The sequence below is a fragment of the Miscanthus floridulus genome, chromosome 3 (genome assembly GCF_019320115.1).
Source record: "Miscanthus floridulus cultivar M001 chromosome 3, ASM1932011v1, whole genome shotgun sequence".
NCBI lineage: Eukaryota > Viridiplantae > Streptophyta > Magnoliopsida > Poales > Poaceae > Miscanthus > Miscanthus floridulus.
In genome coordinates, this window is record NC_089582.1 from 22,921,283 (window position 1) to 22,948,866 (window position 27,584).

At 48.9% G+C, this 27,584-nt stretch overlaps 1 protein-coding gene and 2 long non-coding RNA genes across 3 annotated transcripts; 2 read left to right on the forward strand and 1 right to left on the reverse strand.

The window, feature by feature from the left end:
- Window positions 1-2,215: 2,215 nt before the first annotated feature.
- LOC136545209 (uncharacterized) lies at window positions 2,216-2,899 on the forward strand. Its single transcript, XR_010780954.1, has 3 exons — window positions 2,216-2,412; window positions 2,493-2,767; window positions 2,837-2,899. It is a non-coding gene; the product is annotated as an uncharacterized lncRNA (long non-coding RNA).
- Window positions 2,900-2,904: 5 nt separating this feature from the next.
- LOC136545208 (uncharacterized) lies at window positions 2,905-4,146 on the forward strand. Its single transcript, XM_066537258.1, has 3 exons — window positions 2,905-3,054; window positions 3,139-3,454; window positions 3,540-4,146. The coding sequence occupies exons 1-3, from the start codon at window positions 2,962-2,964 to the stop codon at window positions 3,659-3,661; spliced, it is 531 nt and encodes a 176-aa protein (XP_066393355.1). The 5' UTR covers window positions 2,905-2,961; the 3' UTR covers window positions 3,662-4,146.
- Window positions 4,147-8,018: 3,872 nt separating this feature from the next.
- Window positions 8,019-8,636, reverse strand: LOC136545210 (uncharacterized). Its single transcript, XR_010780955.1, has 3 exons — window positions 8,434-8,636; window positions 8,202-8,274; window positions 8,019-8,130 (listed from the first exon to the last, which is right to left on the reverse strand). It is a non-coding gene; the product is annotated as an uncharacterized lncRNA (long non-coding RNA).
- Window positions 8,637-27,584: the final 18,948 nt, after the last annotated feature.

Consider the following 27,584-nt stretch of genomic DNA (forward strand, 5'->3'; position numbering starts at 1 on the left):
CTGGGTTTTAAAATTGGTTTGGCCCCCCCTCCAGGTTCTGACATGGGACTAAACTCGCGCAGCTACAGCCATTAGTGGGGTCTCACATACACCCACCTTAAGGACTTGACGTTCTCGTCGAGGGTCGAACCAACCCACCCAAACGGGACAAATGTCCAGGATCGACTCTCTTGGCCCACGTATATATTCCTAGCTCCCCGGCCCAAGTGCCATGCTCTCATAGGAGTCATGCGCAGCCTGTCCGAGCTCCCGAGCTATATATCCGTGAAACCGCGAGAGTTGGCTCTGAATACCATCTGTAGCACCCCAGCCCGAGCTGGTTTGCCCCCCCCCCCCCCCCCCCTAGAGGTTCCGATGCAGGGACTAAACTCGCGCAGCTACAGTGTTCCGCGTGATACAGTAACCGGCAACCATTCATGCTACAGTATTATCCGTGTATAAGTAATTGTTATTAAAAACTTTTTTTTGGATCTATGCATCATTGCCTCGAATGTTGGAAGGACTTTGGAGATTGTTGTATCAACTCAATGTAGTGATCTTGAAAGGATGATTATGTGATTTCATATTCTGTAATACTGAAAACATGTGATTTCACAGTGCTTGGTAGGCAAGAAACAGAACTACACTAATCAGTGCTCAAGGCTAGGGATGTACATATCGTAGAGCATGCCTCAAGGACTCCGCGTAGACGACACGGCCTGATGTCGACGGCCCGCGGTCAATGGAGAGTGGGCAGCAGGAGGATGAGCAGGTTGGGGCAGCCGACGATGTACCTCTCCCCGTGCCCGGCTAGGTGCGCGCAGCTGCTGCACCCCGAGCACCGTGGCATGAACGCTGGTGCTGTGGAACCGCAGCACAGAGCTCTGCACCACACCAACCAAAACTCCGATGCTAACTGCGAGCAGCCGGTTGGGTAAACCTACACACGCATGCACGTCTAATGGTAAGTTAGGGTGGTGTTCCTGTATGCCAACAGTCTACAACTCTCCAATAATCTCTGCCCGGCCGGCCAGTGTGCGTGTCGAGGATGCTAATTGTGTGTGTTTTGCATGCATCCTCCTTTCTGTGCCTTTAAAGAGAAATTACCATAGGATCCTTTGGCCATAGCAGCCAACCGCGGCGATCCTTTTCAGGTGTTCAAGCAGCCAAAGTAGCTGACACTACGCTTGCCTTTGTCAGCTGGCATTTTGTTATTATTACCATATGGCACTAGTAGTCGCTAAGACTGTCTCCAACAATTGCGATCCAAAATACAAGACTCATTTGTTCTTTGGGTAGCGCTACAGGCAAAGTGTTCAATACCTATTTTTGGTCTTCTCCAACAACAAGACTCAAAAGACAACCCTTTCTGCAAAAGGGTCTTCAGGAGAGAGGATACTCAGATTTAGGTTATGCCTCTCCTAACGCATAAAATGGGTCTTCCGTATAGGTACTCTGTTAAAGACTATAGGTATTGGGTTACAGACCCATTTTAAATTTGGGCTCACGTTGGAGACAGCCTAGAGACCGAATTTTTTACTATTTGGCCCTTTTTTCGAAAGTTTCTCTCAAATAGACCCCTGGCGGAAAGAATTCCAGAAATGGACCATTGGCTCGGCGCCATAGTGAGTGGCGCCGAGCTCAGCGCCACAGTCACTGGCGCCGAGGTCCTGGGCACGGGGAAATGGCCTGCCAGGGGCTCAGCGCCATAGTGAATGGCGCCGAGCCACCTGCATTTAACCCAGCCTGCACTTCTTCCCCGAGCGTTCTTCCTCTTATTTCTCCTCCGTCTCGGGTTTTTTTCTCGCCACTTCACCCTACCTCACTGAATCGACATATTGGACCTTGAAAACCTTGATTTGATCCGTAGATCTTCGAGAGCAAGGTATACTCGCTCACCTCCTTGTTTTTCTCGCATCGATTCGGTACATATTAGTCGGATTTTTGAACCTAAGAATCGTCATCACTTAGGGTTTCATTGTATCCCTCAATATATGTATTATACAACCGTAGGTTCATTTCAAGGCGTGGAAAAAGCTAGCAAACCAAGCCGCATGTAGTTATGTTATGGGTTTATTGTTGTGGATGAAATGAGAAACCCTAGGTTTAGGGTATAATGTTAACTGCTTTTGGTTCTTAGAACGAAATTGATTGTATTGTAGTTATGGTTCTCATTGATATTTTGTTGTGATGTTTTTATTTATGTTTGTTAAATTACATCCTATTTGTTAGATGCAAGAAATGTTTCGGGAGGAGTTTTGGCGAAAACGGGGTCGTCCTCGAGAATTATACCCCGACGCGTCTAGCAAAGATGCCCCCGTTCCTCCTGACCTTCCTGTCCCTAACTGTGACTGTGGTTTCCCGGCCCATGTTTTTCAATCGAAACATCCGGACACAGCCGCGCGTTGCTTCTACACATGTAGTCGGTTTAATGTAAGAAATTATTTGTACTATCCTTTTTCTTTATTTGTTTAAGTATGGTACTAATATTTTATTGGAATCTCGTTGTGTAGGACCATGAGAGGTGCTTTTTCTTTTAGTGGATCGATGGTGCAGACAAGTTTGATCCTAGGTACCTCTTTTTCGACGATTGGTTTAGAGGGAGACATCCACGTGAGCACTTCAAGCGGTGGGTTCCACCCCCCCTAACCCTCCGGCAATGACGGCTAAGGAGAAGCACCTAGCCGCAGTTAGACGACTCGAGGAACCTCCTCTGTGCGATTGCGGAGATCGAGCTGTGATAAACCCTGAGAATACGTTGGAGTTTGTGTGTCCAAACAAGCATGAAGTAAGTGCAAAGTGTATGTGTTAAAATCTTGAGCTATATGTGTTTATGTACTAATGTCTCATTATTTAGGTGTATTCAATGGCGAAGTGTCGTTTCAAGGAGTGGTTGTATGGTCCTAAGAACCAATGGCCGAAGAACCGCGGAGGGTTAAGGAAAAGAAGAAAGAACGGGTAATCTACAAAGCACCTCCTGTCATGTGCGAATGTGGTGTAAAATCCAACTATGGCCTAGTCCCTTCGGAGCTTGGAATAGGTCATTATTGCGGCCATATGATTGAGTATGATGAGGTTCGTTATTTTTCTGGTAAACATGAAATCGTATTTTGTTTGTTTTGCCTAATACATATATGATATAATATTTGTTTTGAACAGAGCACTAGGAAATGCAGTTGGGAATGTTATGATGGTCAAGCTAAGTTCTTGGATGAACTGAAGAAGAGGCAAGTAATTGCACGGAAGAGGGGATATGGACCTGACTACGTCAACCTATTCGTTAAACATCACAAAGAAAAGATGCGTGAGTTTGCTAGACAGCGCGGTATTTGTAACCCGATCGATGTTGGGCTTAACAAATGGGGATTGGAGAGGCGGACGACGTTAGAGGAGGAGAGGGCAAGGAATGAGGCAAGGGAGGAGACAAGAGTACAGATGCAGGTCTTGAACGAGCATGTTGCTACATTATGTGCCAGTGAGTGCTTGAAAACCTTTTTTCGTTGCCTGGTTTTAAATGTAATATTATCGAGTTGCTAACTGATTGCATTTTATACATCAAGGGATTGGTTGCAGCGGGGAACATGCTGCAGAGGTGGCTCGTGCAAGGTATGAGGAGAAGAAGTTAGATGGCCATAGATCACGAGCTGGTCGCACCGTTCAATCACCGATTGTGCTTGTGTGATGATGGAGACGAGGATGAGGACGACACTGGCAGACTGAGTGAGCTCATTGCTCTAGCAGAGGCGGGCATACAGGCGCAGGAGGCTGAGGACGACACTGGCAGACTGAGCGAGCTCATCTCTCTAGCAGAGGCGGGCATTCAGGCGTAGGAGGCTGACGACGACACTGGCAGACTGAGCGAGCTCATCGCTCTAGCAGAGGCGGGCTTACAGGCAGAGGAGGATGACGACGCAGTTCTTCACTCAGGCCGCAGCGGCCGCAGATGAAGCGGAGGCCGCTTACTACAAGCGACAGGTAGGTCAGAGCAACGCAGTTGAGCCTAGCCACAGCAACAGGGTTGTAGTAGAGGACTGGTACTCGGATGATGAGTTGCTTACTCAGTACGTTTCAGATTGAGGATTTGGAAGTGCATTTGCCCCTTTGTCTACTGTCGGCACTTAGTTATACTATTAATATGTTGTGTAATGTGACATAGTATCGAACTTTTCATTATGTGGTTGTTTTCATTATCAATGGTCTTAATATTCCGCTTAATGATACGGACTTATTTCCATTTGAACACGTGCTGCAAAAAACAGTTAACGACATACGACATTATAGAAATCAACACACGAAACACATTAAATGGCATGTGACTACATGTACCGAACCTGGGTACATAGTTTTCTTTGACTAAACCTAACATGCCTTAGGTAATTAAACCATGCCTTCGGTAATTAAACCTAACATGCCTTAGGTAATTCAACCTGGGGTTCTCCACAAGAAAAAGATAAAGTCATCCTAGTAGTGTGGCCACATAGCAAATTGTGTTGCACCTTCTCCATAGTAGCCTCCCGTTGTTGTTGGTGGTGGTGGCGGGGGTGATGGGGGAGACCCCTTTTTCTTGTGGTTAGGGCAGGTGCAATATGGATCATTGCAGAGTGCCTCCTGTGAATCGGCACCATTGTTGTTGTCGTCCTGTTCGTCGTCCTTGTAACCGCTGCTAACTTCCCTTTCTAGATCGAAGATACGGTCTTGTAGGTAGTAGATGTACTCCGCATGCGGATAAATAGGTCGAGGATCGACCCACCTACTGAACCCACAGTTTTCTTCGGCCAAGGAAGACTACAAAAAGTATGTCGTGTAAGTGATATACAAGACAAACATATTGAAGAAACAAATAGTAATAGAAATTACCCATGCTCGCGGGCATTTGAAGAAACGACGACCTCCATCTATTCCCTCGGTGAACATCTGCACTAGGCAGTCCTCACCATGCATGCATTTTGGCCACTCTTCTTTCCTTTCATCGTATCCTGTCAGTGGTGCCTCTTTGGTGAAATCACTTTTGCTCTCAACTGGGAACCTCTCATAAAGAGCTTCCTCAAAGAAATCGGGACCAAGAGGACCCTCCCACCCCCAGGTAGTTTTCTTCCCCTTTCCTCTCCCTCTGGACGACCCTCCAGACATTGGTACTACAACAAAAGCAAATGCTGAGGAGTGTTCTTCTTCCTTATTGTTTGTGTGAATGAGAGGGAGTGAGTGGTTATTTATAGGTTGAGAGGAGGAATGGAGGCCTGTCAATGTGCCATGTCAGCGATCCGTGTGCCTCTTCACCTCAGCCCTTGGATCAAACAGTCATAAGATGGATGGTGGAGATAGAGTTTAGTTGTGCTTCCTTGCATGTTGTCCTTGCATCTGAAAGGTCTATATCAGTGATGTGATAATTCGATGCTGTCCGTGTATCTGAAAAGTCTATGTTTATTCTCTGAAAAGCATAGATTCGTTCACTGTTGCTTGGTAATCCTAGATTCTTGTACACAGCGTATGTACAAATATTCCTGGATTATAAACGTAATAAATTTATAGTTAATCTGTGTACTACATTTGTGCCTTTGTACAAGTATAGTATGATTAAAGGTTCACGCAAAAAATTCGCAAGATACGGTCTTGTATTAGAAGCATCCACAGTTACAAACAGAGACATCAATATATATTCTAAACATTTAATCATCCAACAAGCATAATGCAACCACAACGAATATCACAACCAACATAATATGTCATGCAAAGTACAAATAGTCCACAATGTCCATACAGTCCCGAATAGTTAAAGATAAAGTAAATACAAAATTCACAATAGTTCATAGTAACACCTACCACGTCCCTCACTGTCTCCTACTCTTGCCCCTACCCTTGTGACCCAGAGCGCTGGTGCCTGGAGTGTAAGGGTCACGCGGACGGCGTCGCCTAGTGCCTAGAGGCGGTGTAGGATGAGTCGATGGAGCGTCATGGAGCTGAGAGGGCCCAAGCTCATCGTGCCTCTTGTCCATGTCATCGTCGTCGTCGGCCTCCTCGTCCTCCTCCTCGTCCCCTGTAGCTGCTTGACTAGAGGAACCCAAGGCTCCTCTTCCTAGCGGAAGGATCGTACACGTCATGCGTCGTGTTTGTCCTGCAACCACAACGACCAGCCGCACGGCGTAGACGACGTGACAGCCTCTGTTGTACAAAACTATGTTAACTGAAAGAATATAACGTATTAATGATTTGTTTGAAAGAATATTTTTAATCTTACATCTAGGAAGCCAAGTATGTAGTCATCATTGACTCTAGGCCGAACGCGCTCGATCTCTTCAACTGAGCTTCTCAGTGTATTGCCCTGCAACAATGTTTTCAATAATAAGACTTCTGAACAGATATCATTTAGTTTTGTTTTCTTTTGTACAAGAATGTAACTTATTATAAGGGTTATACGGCTCGAAGGTTGCAATAACTACAATAGATAACTCCTAATGTCGGTCCAAGAACGCCTAATGTATTGTTATGTAACTAAACGTAACAAAATAAGTCGATTGGCCTTACCACTCTATCCAAGATCAGTCCTGCCTCCACCTGCCTTCCTGCACGAGTGGACCGGTCAGTACGTCGTGTCCTCATCATCGGAGGACTCGATGTCGGCGTAGTCAGTTTCGGTCCACTATAGCCTGAGCCTGCACCTTGTCGAACGCTGGTACCAAGCTTGGTACCGCCTGAACTCACGGTTCGTGTGCGGCTCAGTTGTTGTCGTCTAGGTTGTCGTGCATCTCCTCCCATTCCTCAATGTAGGACTGGTGGTGCCTCTCCCAGTCAAAAATCTTCTTGTTCCTCTGACGATCCAACCTGCACGTATGTCATCGTTACATTAATCCACGTACGTGGCACCATATTATAAGAAATGGACCATCATCATGAGACATTTGAAATATCAAAACACTTACTTGTGTAAGTCAACGCCAGTCGAGAACAGAGGCATAGGCCAAAGCTATCTCACTCCAAATTGGCGTGCAACCCTATCTGGCAGGTGGTACTCGATAGCATAGAAGCAGATTAGAGGGCACCTCATCCTATAGAAGTAGTCGTCGGCCCCACATACGTTGCTCAGCTGAAAAGGAAGTGCGTCCTCTCCACCATACGGCTCCCACTCCACCTGCATCATGTTCCAAATAAGATGTTAGATGGTATACTAATCCTTTTAAATAGCAGCATGGAAAATAAAATTTACTTACACTAGACGCCGTCAGCGAATCTAGCTCGTTCAGTGTACTGAATGTACGCCCGGTCTATCCTCAGTGTGCAAAACCCTGACCTGGTCCCAAAGGTACGCCCACGTCGGCTGGCGACTTGGAGGCTGACCTTGGAACCACTCACGACGAGCCAGTACCTCTGGATGACCAACTGGAAAACGAGCCCACATCCACAGCTGTAACAAGTACACGCATCCACCAAGTGATGGGTTCGCCATAGATCGACGACACCCCTCGCACAGCTGCCGGTATAGAAAACATAAGACTGTAGAGCCCTAGCTGTACTGACCCGCCTAGGTCCCAGTCACTGAGGCAGTGGATCCACATCTAGGACACATTGTCACCCGTCGCATTGGGAAAGAGAACGCAAGCAAAAAGGTGTAGGATCCACGCCCACCAGTAGTACCCAACCATCTCCTCATCTGCCTCCTCGGGGCACTGTGCGAACTCTGTACGTAGCCATGAGATGGGAACTCCAGAAGTGCGAGCCCCTTGCTCACCAAGCTCACGCCCAAGGAAGGCCTCCACTCGTGCTCTCCAGCCCTCTGACCTGCACTGTCCGGTGACTGGGTTCCCTATGAATCCTTAGGCCTAGCATCTTCTGATAGTCCTGAAGCGAGACTGTCATCTCCCCGAAAGGTAGGTGGAAGCTATGAGTCTCTGGCCACCACCTATATTTAAGACCAAGCAAGATTACTTGTCAAAAAGTCAATCGCATGAACAAATGGCCATGAATGGAGGCAATGATTCACTTTAATACCTGTCTACCAACGCAGTTATCGCCGCTGAGTTGAACTTGGGACAACCCACGATGAACCTGAAAGGAGATGACATCCAGGCCAGCTCTTTGTAGGAAAGGAGTGTACCTATCGTCGTACCGAATGTCCAAGAACCCACTGTGGGTCCTAGAACGAAGGTGCGGAAGGTCCTGCATCGAATATAACATAGTCACATGTTACTTCACGAACACATGTACGAATAAAACTTATAGATTATTACCTGCCCCAGCGCAACGAGACGTCCTCGGTGGGTCTCCTCGTACGTCGGGTCGAGCAGGTGGAATTGCTCCATCCTACAAAAAAAGTGAATGAATTAGAATTGCAATGTACAATGAAACATGAACTTATAAATGTATAGGTAATTGACACAAATACAAGCATAAATTGAGACATGCATAATTAAATATATGATACGACAAATATAAAATAATACTATAAACCAATAGTCCTACCTCACTAATCTGCCAATGGCAACTTCGTGAGTTGTGGCCAAGTCTACCGCACTTGCCGCACTCGTGCTGCTCGGGATCAGTAACAAATGGAGTTCCTCTCCCACGCCTAGTTCTTCTGGGTATCTGATCCATAACCATCCTATGCCTCGTCCTCTGCCTTGATCCACGCTTGTTCCAACGGTAAGCTGGATCCGCAATGTACTTCGGCCCATCATATGGAGGCCACTCTCTAGGGTCTCAGAAAGGCACGAAGCGAGGGCTCCATGTGTTCACAAGCGTGTTGACACTGAACTCATGAGGTATCCTCCTCTCGATATTATAGTTGCGATGCCTAGCTGCTGCCACCAAATGCGAACATACAAAGTGGTATTGCCTTGGTTTACCACAAGTGCACTTGAAATCTTGGAGGACAACCACATGTATCCTCGACTCTCGGACCTCGCCGTCGGACGTTGTACCACCCCTATGCTCGACCTGATAAGTCCCTATGGCAGTGGTCAAAGCATGCAACCTCATGTGTGCCAGCCCTTTCTCTTGCCTTCTCTAGGTGTGCCTTTGGTTTCGGAGCCCATATCTCTCCATCACTCCTCAACTGCAATGCATGGGCGTGTCTATCGTTGAACCAGGCAACAAGCTTATAGAAGGTGAATTGAACAATTGCATTCACGGGCATACCACGTATCCCCAATAGCAACTTATTGAATGACTCTGCCATGTTGCTGCACTGAAACTCGTACCTCCAGCCACCGTCGTCATGAGCTCTCGTCCATTTCTCCAAATCCCTCATCAAACCTGTGAGCCATTGTCTACCTTCTGCATTTGATGCGGTTCTGACCTGCTCCAACTTTTCCCTAAAGTACTTGTCCTCAAGCTATCGAGCAGCCTCCTAGAATAGATCAAAGTTTTTCTTGACACCGTCCTTCCGTAGTAGATTCTTGGCAAGGTGTCGAGTACACCAACGATGGTGCAAAGGTGCATACCCCTCTAACTGCTCTCGCACGGCATTAAGTATGCCCTGATGCCTATCAGATATGACGCCAACCTCCCTGCCAGGGCCAACCACGTGTATCCGGACTAGCCTCAAGAACCATCCCCAACTATCATTGTTCTCCTTCTCAACCAAAGCAAATGCCAAAGGAACCAACTTGTTGTTCGCGTCACAGGATATGGCTATAAGAAGTGTGCCCTGGTATTTGCCAATCAAGAACGTACCATCAATGGAGAAGACGGGACGACTAGTGCCTAAAGGCCTCGACACACTGAGGAAAGCACTAGAAGGCACGGAAAAATATCTGCCTCCCATCCTTCCATGCATTAGGTTTTGGGATGTACTCATAATGCATGCCTGGATTCACCGCTTTGATTGCATTGAAAAGAACTGGCAGCTGCTCATACCCATCCTCCCAGTCCCCATATATCATCTTCCACAGCTCGCTGCTTAGCCCTTCCATGCTTTACCATAAGTTATCACATATCCTCCATACAACGCCTCAACGGTCCTGATAATTGTTCTCACCTTCATGTTGGGTTCTCCCTGCAAAATTCCCATCAACCGCTTGGCAATGAGGGTAGATGTCAACTGTCGATGCCTCAGTGTCAGCTCATGGTCAGCACAATTGTGTGGCCCAACTACTTTTGTGATCTTCCATTTTCCAGTCACCTGTTGCTTCCTTGCACAAACCCTCCATGGGCAGCGTTCCTTGTCACACACAACTGTGTAACGACGCTCCACATATGAATGCAATACCCTGTAAGGCCTCTTTCGTATCACTGCAAAAGCCTACAACCACCTCTTCAAAGCAGGGAGGTCATTGAACACCCTCCCCTCCTCAATTACCATGTTAGGACCAGGCCTCAGGAGCTTCTAGGAGCTCATCATCACGTCCTTCTACAAACGCCAGATCAGAATGAGCAAGATCACTAAACTCATGAACTCTAGGATCACGGCGGTCGGGAAAGATACGCCTCATCATCTCAACATCACTCTCCGTCAGCTCTCCAACAGGACGATCATCATCAGAATCAAGAGCCCTAGCCATCTCATATGGCTCCGAATCATTCATAATTTCAACATTATTGGAGCCACGAAATCCATCTGAAAAGTGCACTTGCGCAGCAACATGGGGCACATCCATATTCTCAGGAATGTCTCCTGCAACGTCATTACAGAAATGAGGAAAGAATGAAAGAAATAGATGTAAGGAACGGGATAAGCTCCCAAAAACCATACGGTTAAGACACTTACTCGGATGATTCTGTGTCAAAGGGATCTCATAAGGAGGATCTAGCCACGAAAACATGAGTATGACAACCATCTCCAAATAACGCATTGGGGGCAGATTGAGCATCAGGAACCGTAGGTGCAATCTGCACATGCAGGTAAGGTTCCAGAATGGGAGGGTCGATGTGTGCCTGGATGATCCATTGCTGGGGTAAACCCATGAGGGATTGGATCAACTAACACCCGACGAACAACCACAGTCCAAACATTGCAGCTGGCTCTTCATAGCCGATCTCACATAGTTGTCCCACTGATCCGCACAACCAATTGAGATCATTCGCCTAAAGATGTTCGGAGGACAACCTAGGTGCAGTACACCATCAACTGCAATATCATCATCTCCAAAGCAATGCAGCTCCTCCCGAGCCCTTGCAACCATATCACTAAATGAAGGCCTATCATTGAATAGCACAGGCACGCTTTGCATGTCAAGAAACTCAACATATCCATAACGATCGCTTTCAACCGTGCCTCCATGATATATGGTCACTAGGTTGTCCATCTATTTCAAAAACGTAACGAAACACATGTCCTTTAGTCCAAATTAGACGATAGATAGTACCTAACAAGTACTTTCTAACTACAAACTAAGTAATCATGATAATAACTACGTATATATTTATAGTGTACTCACTAAATAGCAAGATCATATGTAGTTAACTACAAATATAACTACATATCTAAGTAGCTATCTAACTATATCTATTTACTAATGTATCTATGTTTCTATCTATCTACATATATATCTCACTAAATCAACTAACTAAGTCATCACAGTATAACTAGTAAATAACAAACACCAACTAAATAGGTACATTGCATATTCATATTTTTTACCTTTCCGGGTCGACGGACGATGGGCGTAGGTCAAGGCGAAGATCTGGGCCTGCGGTGGCGCGGCCAACGACAGAGGTAGGCGCGCGGCGGTCGCGGGGTGCCCGGTGCTCCGCGCGGCGAGACTGGCTCGACGGGCGTGGGAGGCGGGGCGAGGCGAGGCCGGCGGTGGACGTCGGCAAGGCAGGGCGAGGCCGGCGGTGGAGGGGGCAAGGCGGGGCGAGGCCGAGGCCACCGGTGGAGACAAAGGCGAGGCCGGCGGTGGAGGGCGTGGCGGCTCGGCGCTGCAGCCAACCAATGGGCAACAGCGCGAGGGCACGGCGGCGTGGTGCGGGCTCGGGCGAGGGAGCGGAGGCGGCGGCGCAGCGCGGGCTCGGCCGCCGGAGCAGCAGCAGCGTGGGCAGGCGGAGTAGCAGCGGCGTGGGCGGGCTCGGCCGTGGAGCGGACGGACAGGCGCGGCGCGGGCGGGTGCAGCGCAGCGCGGGTAGGCGCGGCGCGGGCTCGGCGCGGGCGCGGGCGCGGCGGTAGAGCGGCAACGACGCGGGCAGGGGCGGCTAGGGCGAGATGGAGAACAAGGATGCGGCCGGTAGATATTTATGGGGCTCGGCGCCAGAGTGACGGGCGCCGAGCCCCTGGCAGGCCATTTCCCCGTGCCTAGGACCTCGGCGCCAGTGACCGTGGCGCCGAGCTCGGCGCCACTCACTATGGCGCCGAGCCAAGGGTCCATTTCTGGAATTCTTTCCGCCAGGGGTCTATTTGAGAGAAACTTTCGAAAAAAATGGTCAAATAGTAAAAAATTCGGGCATGGAGACAGGCCAATAAGTGATGATACCGTACGGTACGGACACAACTTGCAGGTAAAGGAGAGAAGCAAACCCAGGCCCAGCATTTTAAGGCCCAGCCCAACGACTCAACGATGAAGCAAATGTGCTCGGCGTCGTTGCGCTTGCGCCAGCAGTCGTCCGTACAAACATAAGAACACAAGGGCCCACCCCACATGAACTGCTTGCCCTTGCGCAGACTGCAACGAGGACCGATGACAGTGGCAAACCGGCCTGAGCTGGACGAAGTGCGTACCGCCCCACAATTTTTCTTTCAGTGAAGTACGGAGGTGCCATTCGAAACCACCACTAGCTGGAAAGTGGCTGACTGGCTGGCCACTGGCCGGTCCAGCCACTCAATTGTTAGAAGAGAGAATTCTTTATTTGGCACTGAAACAAATCGCTCTTTCGTATCTGGCACTGGAAATTTTGAACTTCCTTATCTAGCATCAACTTAAAAATTCCTTCCGTATATGGCACTTTCATCTATTTCAGACGTCCCTCCATCAGTTGACCAGCAAGACCATGTCAGCTTTTCATTAGAAGTACCAAAATGCCCTCGGTCTCGTGCGTCCGTCCGTCTCCCCTTCTCTCTGTCGCTCCTCTCTCGGTCTCTCCCGTCGCTCCTCTGTTCTGAAAGAGAAACAAGAGACACCTCTCAAACCAAAACCCTAGAGAGAATGGACGCTGGAGGAGATGAGGATGGAGAAAAGGAGGCGGCGGCCATCGGTGCCCAGGAACTCACGGGGCGGGTCCCCCAGCTCGAGGCGCCCCACAGTCAGCCAAGCTCGCCCCATGGTCGCAGATCGAGGCATGGGTCCGGCAGGGAACGCGGCGGCGGTGCGGGCTCGCCGCCCGGCGCTGGCCCCATCTCGCGGCACGTGGTGCGTAGGGGGGCGGCCTCGCCCGGCAGCATTGGTGGCAGCTCACGACGCGTCGGGGTGGCCTCGCCCGACGGCACGGCGTGGCAGACGCGGCGGGGCGAGCTCGCCCACCGGAGCACCGGCCAGACCGCGTGGCGGACTGGGCGTGGCGGCCTCCCCAAGCAGCAGTCCCAGTGGCGCGGACTCATCCAACGGCGCGGGAGGCGGCCGCTGTCACCACCACGCGGCTTGCGATGCCGGAGCCCGTCGTGGAGAAGGCTCCGCTGCCACCGAAGAGTGAGTACTGCGGCTCTTCCTTTCATCGATTTCGTACGTAGGTGAGCACTGGATGGAACCTCTGCTCGGATTTCTGCGGCGTGGTGTTTTTCTTGCGCTAATTGATTGCTAGACTAGATGGTCGTCTGACTGATTTGAGGAAACAGAGGTTGGGGAAATTGAGGACCTCGGTAGGTAGAGGGATAGATTAGCTCTTTCCCCAATTTCGAATCACGAATAGGCTTCTATTTAAGCTATTGTTCACTTTATCTGGATTCCTTAACCAGTTACGTGGCCCGGTGGGCATTTTGTGGACTATTGGGGGGAATGGTTCTCGATACCTTAAACTTGTTCTTCCTGCAGCTGCCTGTTTACCCTATGTAGTGCTGCGGTTGCGGTCTTTCACACGTTGCAACCTTAAGAGTGTTTCACATAATACTATGACACTGATCCAAACACTACGAGTCTAACAGCAAGCTCAGTTCTACGGTTAGTGTCACATAATACTATGACACTGATCCAAACACTAATAAGTCCAAGTTCTGTTCTCAAAAAAAGGAAGACACATAACTGCTTGTAGCCAGTTCTACGGTTAGTGTCACATTTACAGCAGCTAACTCAAGTTATTCATGCATTTTTATCAAACATATCAAAACCATCTCAAGAATGAAGTATTTCCAGAGAATACTGGAGTGTTTACCTGACTAAACAGAAGCCCTCCAGCAAGCAGCAAGCCTGACGTGAGAGTGCAAGTCTGAAGGAAAAACTACTTGGGGCACCTGAAATTTGATCACAATAGCAACATATGCACTATTAACCTCAAGGCTTGTACTGGCACTACTTTTTAGGAGCAACAGAATATATCATATTATTGAACCAGCTTGTTCACAACTCAGAGCAACTTAGGAAAAATGGGGTACCCTGAACCAGCTTTGCTTTCTAAAAATTTGGTTGCCCTTCATTTTTAGTTATAGGAAATAACTAAATAGCTACAAACATTACTATGAACCAGTTACCAGTACATGATCCAGACCCAGGTCTAAACATGAGCAAATTAAATATGTCACTGATAAAACAAGAAAGGAAGCCTAAGGAGTGGAGTTTAGAACACACTTTTGATATTGAGATCTCTTTGATATTTCAAGTCCAAATTAAATATGTCACTGGTAAAACCTCTAGTGATACTTTCCATTGCTGCTGACAAAGCTAGCATCGGCTCCTGATCCTGGGGCCATGGCTGCTGCTGCTTGGTACAGGGCTGCAGCCCTTTGGTTGAAGAACATGTAGTGCCATTCGGAACCATAGCTCTGTTTCAGGTTTTGTTAAATAATGTTTGAAAAGGTACTGTAAAATTCCAATATCTTCCTGCGTGTAAGCGGGTTCTTTTTCCACCTATTATTAATGAAATGATATGCAATTCTTGTGCCTGTTCGAGGGGGAAAAAACTCTAGTGTCCTCTGGCAGCAAGATACACATCACACCTTGCTGCACACGTGCCCGTGAGCGTCTCTCATAGAATCAAACACTGCAGTGATTGGCCTATAACAAACTTGCTAGCTTATTGCCTAATTTAACATATGCTGCATTGAACTACAACTTGGGTTTATCCCCTAAAACCTGAAGAAAGACATGCTGCTGTGGGGTCCTTTCCTGAACGCGTGTCTATCAGTAATTCACAATGTAATGTGATTGGTTGTTTATTTTTTTCAATATCTGAAAAGCTTGTGCAACCATGGTGCTACTGTACTCCATCTGGATATTAGTCAAATTTAAGGGAATTACAAGGTACAAGATTATAGGTGCTTTTATTATTTATTTATGCATTATGCTAGATGGTTGATGGTTGAAAGGTGGGAAAGGCATCCCGGCTGACATTGAAGCTATGAAGGCTGTGAGGTAAGAAATGTGTTCATATTTTGCTGCATCAAATAATTTGCTACAACCCACTTACTAATCTCTTATTGCTCAATGTAGAGGACCACGAAAGAAGAAGGCAAAGACTACAAAATCTGCTCAAAGTTATATTATGCCTTTAGAGGATGAAGTACCAGCGCTATCTATGTCTTTTCCACCTAGGTAAATTTCTAAGTACAAAATTTGCTTACTTGTGCGCACTTGTGCTGATTTCTATGTACAAAATCTGCTCACCTATGCTGATTTGTAATTATATTGTTTGATAACATAGTCAAAGCTTGAGAACTACAACTAAGAAGTCTCCAATTAAGAAGATAATAAGTAAGAAGAAGAGAAAAAAGCCTGACTCTACATCTAGACCTTCAAAGAGTTCAAACTGGTATTAAGATCTCTTTTCTATTTTATTTAACAAAACATGGTTTCCAATCTAATTAGAGAACCTAATTACCAATCTTCTCTCACCATAGCCAAAGCATGGAGACTACAAGCAAGCAAAATGAGAAACATGGTAACTCCAGCTCTAGAGCATTAAAAAGGTAACTCACTATCTTCACACTGGAGAGTGTGGGGGTATTAACCCGTATACCCTTACGGCTAGGCTTGGACCGGCCCGGACCAGGGGGTCTGGCCCACTAGAAGACGATGCGCGGCTCGGGCAATCTGCTCGGAGTCCTGCGCAAGGAATCAAGGCAGACTTGGAGATCAAGCAAGATCCTGGTCGGTTAGAATAGGAATCCTTATCCGGCCACCTATGGCAATTGTAACTGGTTAGGATTAGTTTCAAGATCTGTAACCCTGCCCCCCAGACTATATAAGGCGGGCAGGGGACCCCTCTAAAAAACATCTCTCATTGACATACAGTAATACAATCAGACGCAGGACGTAGGTATTACGCCTTCACGGCGGCCGAACCAGGATAAAACCTCGTGTCTGTCTTGCATCACCATCTTGTTTGTAGCTTGTGCATCTGTCTGCCGATAATCTACTACCTTGGGCATACCCCTAGGTAGCCTACCGACCATATTTCGTCGACAGTGGCGCGCTAGGTAGGGGGTGTGCGTACTGCTCTCCAGACGAACAAGATGGTCATCATCCCCGGTTCCATGGCTACGCCGAATGGCCTCACGTTCACCATCGGCCAGATCACCTGGACCACTGGCTCCGACGACTTCATCGCCATGACCACGGAGGAGGCGTGGATTCAATCTGCATCGACCACTACTTCACCTACATCGGCTATGGCTCCGACCACGATGGATCTGGCTCTGGCCACACCAGCATCGTCTTCAGCCACGCCGATAACCCGTCGTCCGCTTCCTCGCTACAAAGGGAGGCAGATCGACAACACTGACTTGCTCGACTCCATCAATCAGGTCGGCACCAAACTTGCTGAAGCCCTAGCTCTGGTAAGTTCGATTCAAGGTCAACCTAATGAGCAGGTAACCACTACCCACAACAGATCTACCTGACCAGCTCGGGCCAGTCGTCCTGCATGACTCGGTACAGATCTTGTCGTCACATCTACTCCTGAAGGGCGCTCCGTTTGTCGCCGACCAGCCCCCGCGATGGGTCTCTAGCTCTCTGAGTGCGAAGCCTCAGTGGAGAACTACCAGGCTCAGCCCTACGGCCTACGCAACTTTGTCAACATAGTCCGGATTGAGGAGTATCAAGAAGGATCGGTCCACACAATTCAAGAGGGTGGCTCAAGCTCCCTATCCGGCATCGCATCTAATGGCTCCGTCCACACCGAGCTCCAGCATCATGACAATGAAGGCATTGAATATGATCTGGATATCCCAGACCATGCCCCGGGTTTCCCACGATTCCCATCCTTCCCACCAAGGTGAGGAGACTTGATCAATGTCGTTAGTAATGACGAACCACCGGCAGTTGGTGAAACAGAACAAGAAAGGCTAGCACGCGAAGCACGCAATATTGACCGGTTTAATCGCCGACAAGCCGAAGCCGAGGCAGAAGAGGAGGCACGACACATAAGGGTCCAGCCATGCGACCTTAACAATGCCTTTGACAGGGTAGGGGACAAGCAGGTCTTTAGGACTCCAAGCGCCAACGTAGCTGTTGCTATGGCGACAATGCAATGACTACCCAATACCCCGGAAATCCAGGCAGTTCGTGATGATATACAAGATTACCTGATGGCTGCTATGGCCCAGACCGTAGAGATTGTAAATCAAGTCCGGGCTCCATCCGTCTCAATCGAATCAAGCCACAGCCGCCAGTACTCAAGTCGCTCATAGCCACCCAACCAACGTGGCTTGCGCAACAACGACCCATCAGACAACCGTCAAGGCAGAAACGGTGGTCATGATGGTGGTCGGGACGACAACCGCCATGACTACCGAGATGACAATCGCCGAGTCAACCGCGACAATCGTCGTGATAACTGCGGTTGCAGGGTTAACCAGGGTGGCAATCGGGATCGCCGTGATGGCAATAATGATCTCCGCCATTCCCTCATAGAACACGATCTCGTGATCACATTAACCAAAGAGCCAACGATCGTGCATCCCACGAAAGCTATCGCCATATGGAATATGATACTACCCACGGCCCTCCGGGTTTGAAGCAGTTTACTCTACACCTTCGCCAAGTCATATGGCCCAAGAACTTCAAGCACGAAAAACTACAGAAGTATGATGGCAAGGAGAACCCTGAATTATGGGTCATGCTCTACAAAACAGCGTGTAGATTAGCCATGGCTAACGAGCACGTCATGTCTAATTACTTCCCAGTCGCCGTCGACCATGCAGGCCACCAACGGCTGGTCAGCTTGCTGGTGAACTACTTTGATTCTTGGCAAGAGCTCAAGCAAGCATTCATCGACAACTTCATTGCTACTTGCGAACAACCCGGCAACAAATATGATCTGCAGCGGATTTGAGATCGCAAAGATGAGCCACTATGTGAGTACGTCCGATGCTTCTCAGAGATGCACATCAAGGTCCCGTCAATCTCCGACAATGAGGCAATCGAGGCTTTCATCACAGGTCTCCACTTCCATGATGCCCTAAGGGACAAGCTCCTCCGCAAGAGACTTGAATCAGTCACAGCGCTCCTAGCCACTGCTAAAAAATAAGCAAATGCTGATGATGCTAAAAAGATAATCATCGAAGAAGCAGCAAGGGTTCCATGCTCTGACCACCCCCACACCGCGACGACTACCACGTCAACTATGGTCGGAACGACAATTTTGATCGCCATAACCAGCACAATGATTCCCGCGACCACCGCGACCAGCGTAATCAGTGGCGTAATCGCCGTGACGATTACAGGGGCAAGCGTACTCGGGAAGACAACGGCGAGGTCAACACTGTTAAAAAAGGTGGCGGACATCGCAACTACGAAGAAGACTACTCTAAAGCATTGAAAGGACCCTGCTAGCTCCATCCCAAGTCAAACCATACCATGGAGAATTGTTGTGTTCTCAAATCTATCTACATGCACCAACAGGCTCCGGATACATCTGACAAGCCTAATGACGTAGGAGAGCAGCGTAACGAGGACAATGACGATGAAGACATAGATGCCCATCACAAGTACATCAAGCCAACCGATCGTGTCCACACCATCATTGGGGGCAAAGTGTCCATCGAGACCAAATGAAAACGCAAGCTGCTCACCCGTGCTTGCTTGAACATGGCCAACGCCGACAACCTCATCGCTGATCCGTGGCTCCCTCCTTGGTCTCACCGTGAGATCTCCTTTAGTAGAAAGGACCAATGGGCTGCAATACCTAAGCCAGGGCATTTTCCTCTGGTTCTCGACCTTGTATCAACAAGGTTAAGTTCGATAGAGTGCTGATTGACGGCGGTAGTTCCATCGATATACTGTTCAAGAATAGTTTGCCAGCCCTAAAGATAACCTAGGCTGATCTCAAGCAATACGAGGCATAGTTCTGGGGTGTTCTCCCTGGACAGAGCTCCACACCTCTCAGGCAGATCACGCTACCTATGCAATTTGGTACCCCAGACCACTTCCGCACCGACTACGTCAACTTCATGGTCGCTGACTTCGAAGGCACCTACCATGCTATCCTTGGTAGACCAGCGCTCACCAAGTTCATGGCCATACCTCACTACAGGTATTTGGTGCTCAAGATGCCTACTGAGAAGGGGGTTCTAACTCTCAGGGGCAACGTATACGCAGCTTACACCTGCGAGGATGACAGCTTCAAAATAGCAGAGGATCATGACCTCTCTATTCACATGGCCGAGACCACGCTCAACGCCAAGAAGACCCCAGCCGACCACCTAGAGATCCCAGAGCTCGAGGCCCCACGCAAGAACATCAATTCCAAAGAGCACAAAGTGATCCAGCTGGTTGATGGTGATCCCAGCAAAACGGCCCTTATCGAGGCCAACCTAGATCCTAAATAGGAAGACGCGCTCGTCAGGTTCTTGAGGAGCAACGTGAGTGTGTTCGCATGGAAACCCGCCGACATGCCCGGTGTACCTCGGAACTTGATCGAGCACTCCTTAAATGTCGATGGCAAGGCCAAACCTATCAAGCAGAAGCTACGACGGTTCGCTCATGACAAAAAGGAGGCTATTAGGGTAGAAGTTACATGGCTTTTTGGCAGCTGAATTTATCAAAGAAGTGTATCATCCGGAGTGGTTAGCCAACCCAGTTCTTGTACGCAAAAAGAATAATGAATGGAGAATGTGCGTTGATTACACTGATCTCAACAAACACTGCCCTAAAGACCCCTTCGGCTTACCTCACATAGACGAGGTCGTAGATTCAACTACCAGTTGTGAGTTGCTTTTCCTTTCTCGATTGCTACTCTGGTTATCACCAAATCGCTCTCAAAAAGGACGACTAGATCAAGACATCCTTCATCACGCCCTTTGGCGCCTACTACTACATGACCATGTCGTTCGGGCTCAAGAACGCCGGGGCTACCTACCAACGCACCATATAGGCCTACCTCAAAGACGAGATAAAAGACGACCTCATCGAGGCTTATGTTGATGATGTAGTTGTTAAAACCAAGGAAGCATACACCCTTGTTGACAACTTTGAACATACCTTTGTAGCTCTTAACACATTCCAATGGAAATTAAACCCAAAGAAGTGTATCTTTGGTGTTCTATCTGGTATATTGCTCGGCAACGTCGTCAGTCACGACGACATATGCCCTAACCTAGAGAAGGTAAAAGCTGTCTTGGACATGAAGCCACCCAAAAAGGTGAAGGATGTTCAGAAGCTTACCGGATGCATGGCTGCCCTCAATCGTTTCATATCAAGATTAGGCGAAAAAGGACTACCATTTTTCAAGCTGCTCAAAGCATCTGAGAAGTTTGAGTGGTCGAAGGAAGCAGACGCTGCCTTTACACAGCTGAAACAATTCCTTACATCACCTCCGGTCCTCACTGCTCCCAGAGAAGATGAAACTCTCCTGCTTTACATTCCGGCAACTAATCGAGTGGTCTCCACTGCCATGGTGGTCGAGCGTGATGAGCCCGACCACGTCTACAAGGTACAGCGACCAATTTATTTCGTCAGTGAGGTGCTCAATGAATCCCAGACTAGGTACCCATAGATTCAGAAACTGATCTACACCATACTAATCACATATCGAAAGTTGAAACACTACTTCAACGGATATCGCGTGGTGGTCATGACTGAGTACCCTCTGGGACACATCATTCGCAACAAGGATGCAAATGGGCACATTGTCAAATGGGCAATGGAGCTATGCCCTTTCTCCTTGGAATTTGCAAGCCATACTACAATCAAGTCTCAGGCACTTGTCGATTTCATCGTCGAGTGGACAGACTTAAGCACACCTGCCTCTTAGGGGCCTGCCTGAGTATTAGAAGATGTACTTCAATGGCTCTCTCAACATCGATAGCACAGGAGCAGGAGTCCTTTTCATATCACCATCCAAGGAGTAGCTCCGATATGTCCTCAGGATTTATTTCTCGGCGTCTAATAACGCCGCCGAGTATGAAGCATGCCTACACGGTCTGTGCATTGCGGTCGAGCTCAGTGTCAAACGTCTCTATGTCTATAAGACTCTGGCTCTGGTCATCAATCAACTCAATAAGGACTGGGATACGACCAGCGAAAAGATGGATGCATATTGCAAATCGATCAGAAAGCTAGAAGGAAAGTTCTATGGCATCGAGTACACACATGTGGTCCAAGACAAAAATCAAGCAGCAGATGCGCTGTCAAAGTTAGGATCATCCCGAGCCAAAGTCCCACATGGTGTATTTGTTCAAGACCTACTCACGCCTTCCATCAAAGAAGAAGATCCCGCGATCGACAAGCCTCCAGACCAGCTATTGGTGGCTACGGTTCCGGCGTCAAACACCACCGAACCACCTTCGACCACTAAGGAGCCTGACTAGAGAGTACCTTTCATCAAGTACCTGATAGATGGTAGCAGGTTACACCAATCGGATAGAAAACGAACGCCTGATGCGTCGCAGTAAGCAGTATCTGCTTGTCGATGGCAAATTATGGCGCAAGAACATGAACAGAGGAAATCTTGATGAAGTGTATAACCTAGGAGGATGGTGAACATCTCCTAGACCAAATCCACTCTAGCTCCTATGGCAACCACGTGGCCTCGAGAATGCTGGTTGGCAAGGCTTTCCGAGTAGGGTTCTATTGGCCATCAGCCGTAGCCGATGCAGAGAAGCTAGTCCGCCATTGTGAAGGTTGTCAGTTCTTCGCCAAGAGAATCCATGTACTAGCACATGAGATTCAAACAATACCAGCCTCTTGGCCCTTCACATGCTGGGGACTGGATATGATCGGGCCTTTCAAACCGGCCCCTGGGAAATTTACATGCGTCTTTGTGCTAATCGACAATTTTTCCAAGTGGATAGAGTACATGCCCCTAGTCAAGGCATCTTCAGAAAAGGTTGTCGCATTCATCAACCAGGTCATCCACCGCTTTGGCATACCTAATAGCATCATCACTGATCTGGGTACTCAGTTCACTAGGAACGCTTTTTGGGACTTCTGCGATGAAAGGAGCATAGTAGTAAAATACGTCTTGGTGGCACACCCTAGAGCTAATGGATAGGTCGAGCGGGCAAATGGTATGACCTTGGACGCACTTAAGAAGAGGATGTACGGAGAAAATGACAAAGCTCCCAGAAGATGGCCCAAAGAGTTACCAACCATGGTCTGGGGTCTCAGAACCTAGCCCAGTCGCAATACCGGCGTATCACCATACTTTATGGTTTATGGCGCTGAGGCAGTGCTCCCAGCAGATATAGCCTTCAGATCAGCATGGGTAGAGAACTTCGACGAAGACAAGGCCAATGAAGTACGGGAGCTAGAAGTGAATAGTGGAGAAGAGAAGCAGCTCGATTCTTGCGTACGTACAGCCAAATACCTTGCTGTTTGCGCAGGTACTACAACAAGAACGTTAAGGAGTGGTTCTTCGTGGTTGGGGACCTGGTCCTGAAGTGGAAGACGAATCAAGCTAGCGTCCACAAACTCGCAACCCCATGGGAAGGGCCCTTCATGATCAAGGAGGTTACACACCCAACATCTTACAGGTTAGCTCACCTAGATGGTACAGACGTACCCAATTCATGGCACATCGACAAGCTTAGGTGTTTCTATGCTTAACTACTAAGATATGTACCCCTCTTGTACTTTCAATTTAATTCAATAAAGCTATTATGATTTCTCCGACCACTCTAATGTGTCACTTTGAAGTCTATTGTTATTCTAACTCAACCAGTTAAAACCGACCACCATTCCTTCTCGGGTTTTCGGAGCAGGCCCTGTCTCTGGTTCCTCCCAACGCGTGCATGGGATCCGCTCTCTACGCTATGGGTGATCAGCAGGTGCTCTTTGGTTTGACTTGTGTGTTTCTACATGTGCACAAGCTATGCACCTCACACTCCGACCACAAGACAAATCAGGGCCATACAAACCTTTCAGGATGACGTGTCGACTAAACTAGTACAACTAAACAGAATGCTAACACATTCTAACTTAGTTACACCAACACGATATCCGAGCTTAAACATGTTTTCTACAAAACAAACAAGCTTATGCTGATATACAGTTATGTTATTACAAGCTTGCCTGAAAAGGTCCAAGTTTACAATAACACAACTACATCTTCTTCTACAGCTATAGCCTATACTATTGGCTAGTCAGGGCACACGGCACCTGCTACTCGCTAGGCCTGACATTGTGCAAGGGTCTCGAGGACTCTGGCATTGATCGAGCTAAAGAAGATGGCCCTGCCGATGCCTGGCTAGTCGAGACCGCAGGCTTCGCCGGTTGGCTTGAAAATGATGGCGCTCCCAGCTGACTTGTTGACGGCATTCCCTGTATGGGTGGTGTCACACCTCCACATAGGTTAATATCGCAAATTATTTTCGCCGACAAGTCCAGCTGGGTCATCCGTAGCTCCTCGGCCTTGTCTGGATCTACCTTCTTTGGGTATCCAGCCTCCAGGCGCTTGAGATCGATTAGGGGGTAGTGAGCACTACCATGCTCAGCACATGTGCGCCGGCGTACTCTCCTACCTCCTTCACGAACTCCTGGAACCATCCCCATGCCTTTTGGCATCTCTCGATCAATCCTAGTTGTAGAGTCCTTGGCACATCTTCTACTAGTGCTGGATCGATGAGGTTAAGGACCGGCAAAATGCCTGTTGCCACCTCCTGGCACCGGCTTTTCTAGGTGTCACGGTCCTTGATGATCTCTTGGCATTGCGCCTTCTAGCCATCATGGCCTTTTATCATGGCCTCCAGATGCTTCTTTGCATTGACTTTTATAACTGCAAACCGCACATGCTATTAAAACTTCAGACCACGCCAAACTACGGCAGGCAACAAAAATGAGCAAAGGGGTTTGGACAACTTACCTTTTAGCTCCTCTATCATCTTGGTCATGTGGTCCTAGAGCTGTGACTAGTCTTGTGCCAGTTTTCTGTTGTCCTCTTTTAGGTGATCACACTCCACGACCGCACGATTGTTCTCCTCTCAGAGACGGATCACTTCGGCTTCTAAGCCTACACTATAGCTGTTACTACCAACAACGCAACAGCACTTGTCAGTAGTCATTCATTGTGATAAAGTGGCTACTTACTCGTTCTTTCCTGCTCTTTATTACTAAGTTGGATGACTAAGTTCTAGTTCTAGGACTCTTGCACCATCTTTTCATGGTTGGCGGCTTCAAGTCGCTGGCGCAAGCGTTCCACCTCCGTCGTCAGCTCCTTGTTGCTTGCAGTGATCCCCTCGATCTAGTCGAAGCATTTCTTGCGGTACCTTGCGGTCTTCATTAAGTTCTATGTGCAGATAGCTAAGTAAGATAGCTTGACTAGACAGCAAGATCAAGTGGTGAAGCAAAGCTTACCTGCACCTCCGTCACAAGCCGTTTCACCGCCAGTTCAACTTTCTTGGTTTCTTCGACCTCCGGGATTTCCTCATGGACAACCCATTGGTCGTTCCGCCAATGCGACACATAAACTTGTTGTCGCTTGTCTTGCGGATGGCCTACGACCTCCCCCACCTCGTCCTCTTCGAGCTCTTCTTTGGGTCCTAGTGCTGGTCCAGCATTAGCAGCGTCTGTGATCACCACAGCCTTCCCACGGGTTTCAGCATCGGTAAATGTGGGCTGTGCTCTCACCTCCGGTTGCTGCTCCTCGGTCTGCTCCATCACCCTCAACATTGAGGTGTTGCCCTAAGCAGGTCTAGCGCTTGGAGCACTCGTGCCCGGCTTGGTTGGTCCCTCGACCACCTGCTCGGGGACTGTTGTCTGACTGCTCCCTTGCTGAGGCCCTAACGGATCTTCTGCTATGGCTTCCTTGGTGGTCGGCTGCTGGGCTGTCTGCTCTGAACTTATTGGCGGAGCCACGCTACATCTGGCTAGCTGGTCCAGACTTTCTGTGGACGCTGAACTAGTACATCCGAGATAGGTTCAGAAGGCAACCATATTCAATGCAAATTGCTAACTTACATCAAGGTTACAAATACTTATATGTTGGAAGCGCGGAATGATGTGGAGAAGGTGCGTCTCCTCGGCCATACTTGCTCCACGTGCTGTGCGGGTGACTCCTTGTCTCCCTCTACATCCAGCACTATCGCTGGGCCTTGGTGCTCGACCCCTCCGCCGCTTGTCCTTTGCGCTGTAGTGGTCAGTGGCGTGCTCGGTCGAGTTGTCACTCCTATCGCCGATCACGTTCCTTGCCTAGGTACTCCCGAGGTCGACCCGACTGCATCCTTCACCGCCGTCAGCAATGTGGGTCCCATAGGCATGGAGGAGATACCTTGCTCCATCGACTCCAGTTGCTTTCTCCTCTTTTGAGGGACAAGTTGAAAGGTGTCTGCATCATCTCCCTCCTCTGTGTCATCATCTGACTAGGCAAAAATCGCCTGTCGACGCTTGCTGGCCGGGTTCTGCTCTGAGCCCCCCTCAGGCTCATTGATACTTAGAGCCCCCCAGTGAGTAGGGTGGTTGCTGATCTCTTCTTCGACTGTTTGAGGGCAGCCGGCCGCTTACCAGCGGCTAGGGCCGCTGCCTCCTCTCCAGCTCCGAGCACCGCCCAGTCGACGTCCTCGTCTTCGATCTTGACGCTGGTCTAGGTGGTGGGACCAGCTCCTTGTGGCCACTCCACTCCAGGGGGTGCAACACAAACACTGTTGCTCTATCCCGACCATTAACCTAGGTAACAAAAATGAGTGAACACAGTAAGTTTCCACTTACCCTACCACAATATAAGACTACGGGTACAGGGCAAGACGAGTTACCTTTGGGGGAGGTCGGGCAAGCTTGAAAGTGTGCTCGATGTCGCTCAATCTGGCATAATTTGGATCAGCTAAGTTAAATAGCGCTCCAATTCTGGCTTTGACTTCGATTTTATCAAGCGCCCCCTGCCTCATCCTCGTCGGGTCTGCGCTACCTTGATATCCATAGCTAGGATGTACTCTCCTCTGGTAGGGCTAGATCCATCGGCAGATGAAGCTCCCGACCATGCTCGGACCATCCAGTTTTTCCATGGGATCATTCCAAATATTTCTAGAATCTGTTCCAGGTGCTCGGGTTTCTCTGACCAGCTTGTCCTCTTCTCTGAAATGTACCCCACATCGCATAGTGTGATTGTGGGGGTATTAACCCCTATACCCTTACAGTTAAGCTTGGGCCAGCCCGGATTGATGGGTCTGGTCCATCCAAAAGATGACATGCGGCCCAGCCAACCTAGTTGGAGTCCTACGCATGGAGTCAAGGCGGATTTGGCGATCAAGCAGGATCCTGGTCGGTTAGAATAGGAATCCTTATCCGGCCACATATGGCAATTGTAACTGACTAGGATTAGTTTCCAGATCTATAACCCTGCCCCTCGGACTATATAAGGCGGGCAGGGGATCCCTCTAAAAAACATCTCTCATTGACATACAGCAATACAAATCAGACGCAGGACGTAGGTATTACGCCTTCTCGGTGGCCGAACCTGGATAAAACCTCGTGTTTGTCTTGCATCACCGTCTTGTTTGTGGCTTGCGCACCTGTCTACCGACAATCTACTACCTTGGGCATACCCCTAGGTAGACTGCCGACCATATTTCATCGACAGTGGCGCGCCAGGTAGGGGGTGTGCGTACTGCTCTCCAAGCAAACAAGATGGTCATCATCTCTGGTTCCATGGCTACGCTGAACGGCCTCACGTTCACTGTCGGCCAGATCACCTAGACCACCGGCTCCGACGACTCCATTGCCATGACCACGGAGGAGGCGTGGATCCAGCCCGCGCCAACCACTACTTCACCTGCATCGGCTACGGCTCCGTCCACGACGGATACAGCTCCGACCCCTATGGATACGGCTCCGACCATGATGGATCTGGCTCCGACCATGGTACATCTAGCTCCGACCACGCCTACATCACCTTCAGCCACGCCAACAACTCGTCATCCGCTTCCCTGCTACAAAGGGAAGCAGATCAACAACGCCGACCTGCTCGACTCCATCGATCGGGTCGGCACCAAACTCGCTGAAACCCAAGCTCTAGTAAGTACGATTCAAAGTCAACCTAATGAGCAGGTAACTGCTCTCCACAATAGATCTACCCGACCAGCTTAGACCAGTCGTCCTACACGACTTGGAATAGATCTCATGGTCATATCTACTCCTGAGGGGCGCTCCGCTCGTCGCTAGCCG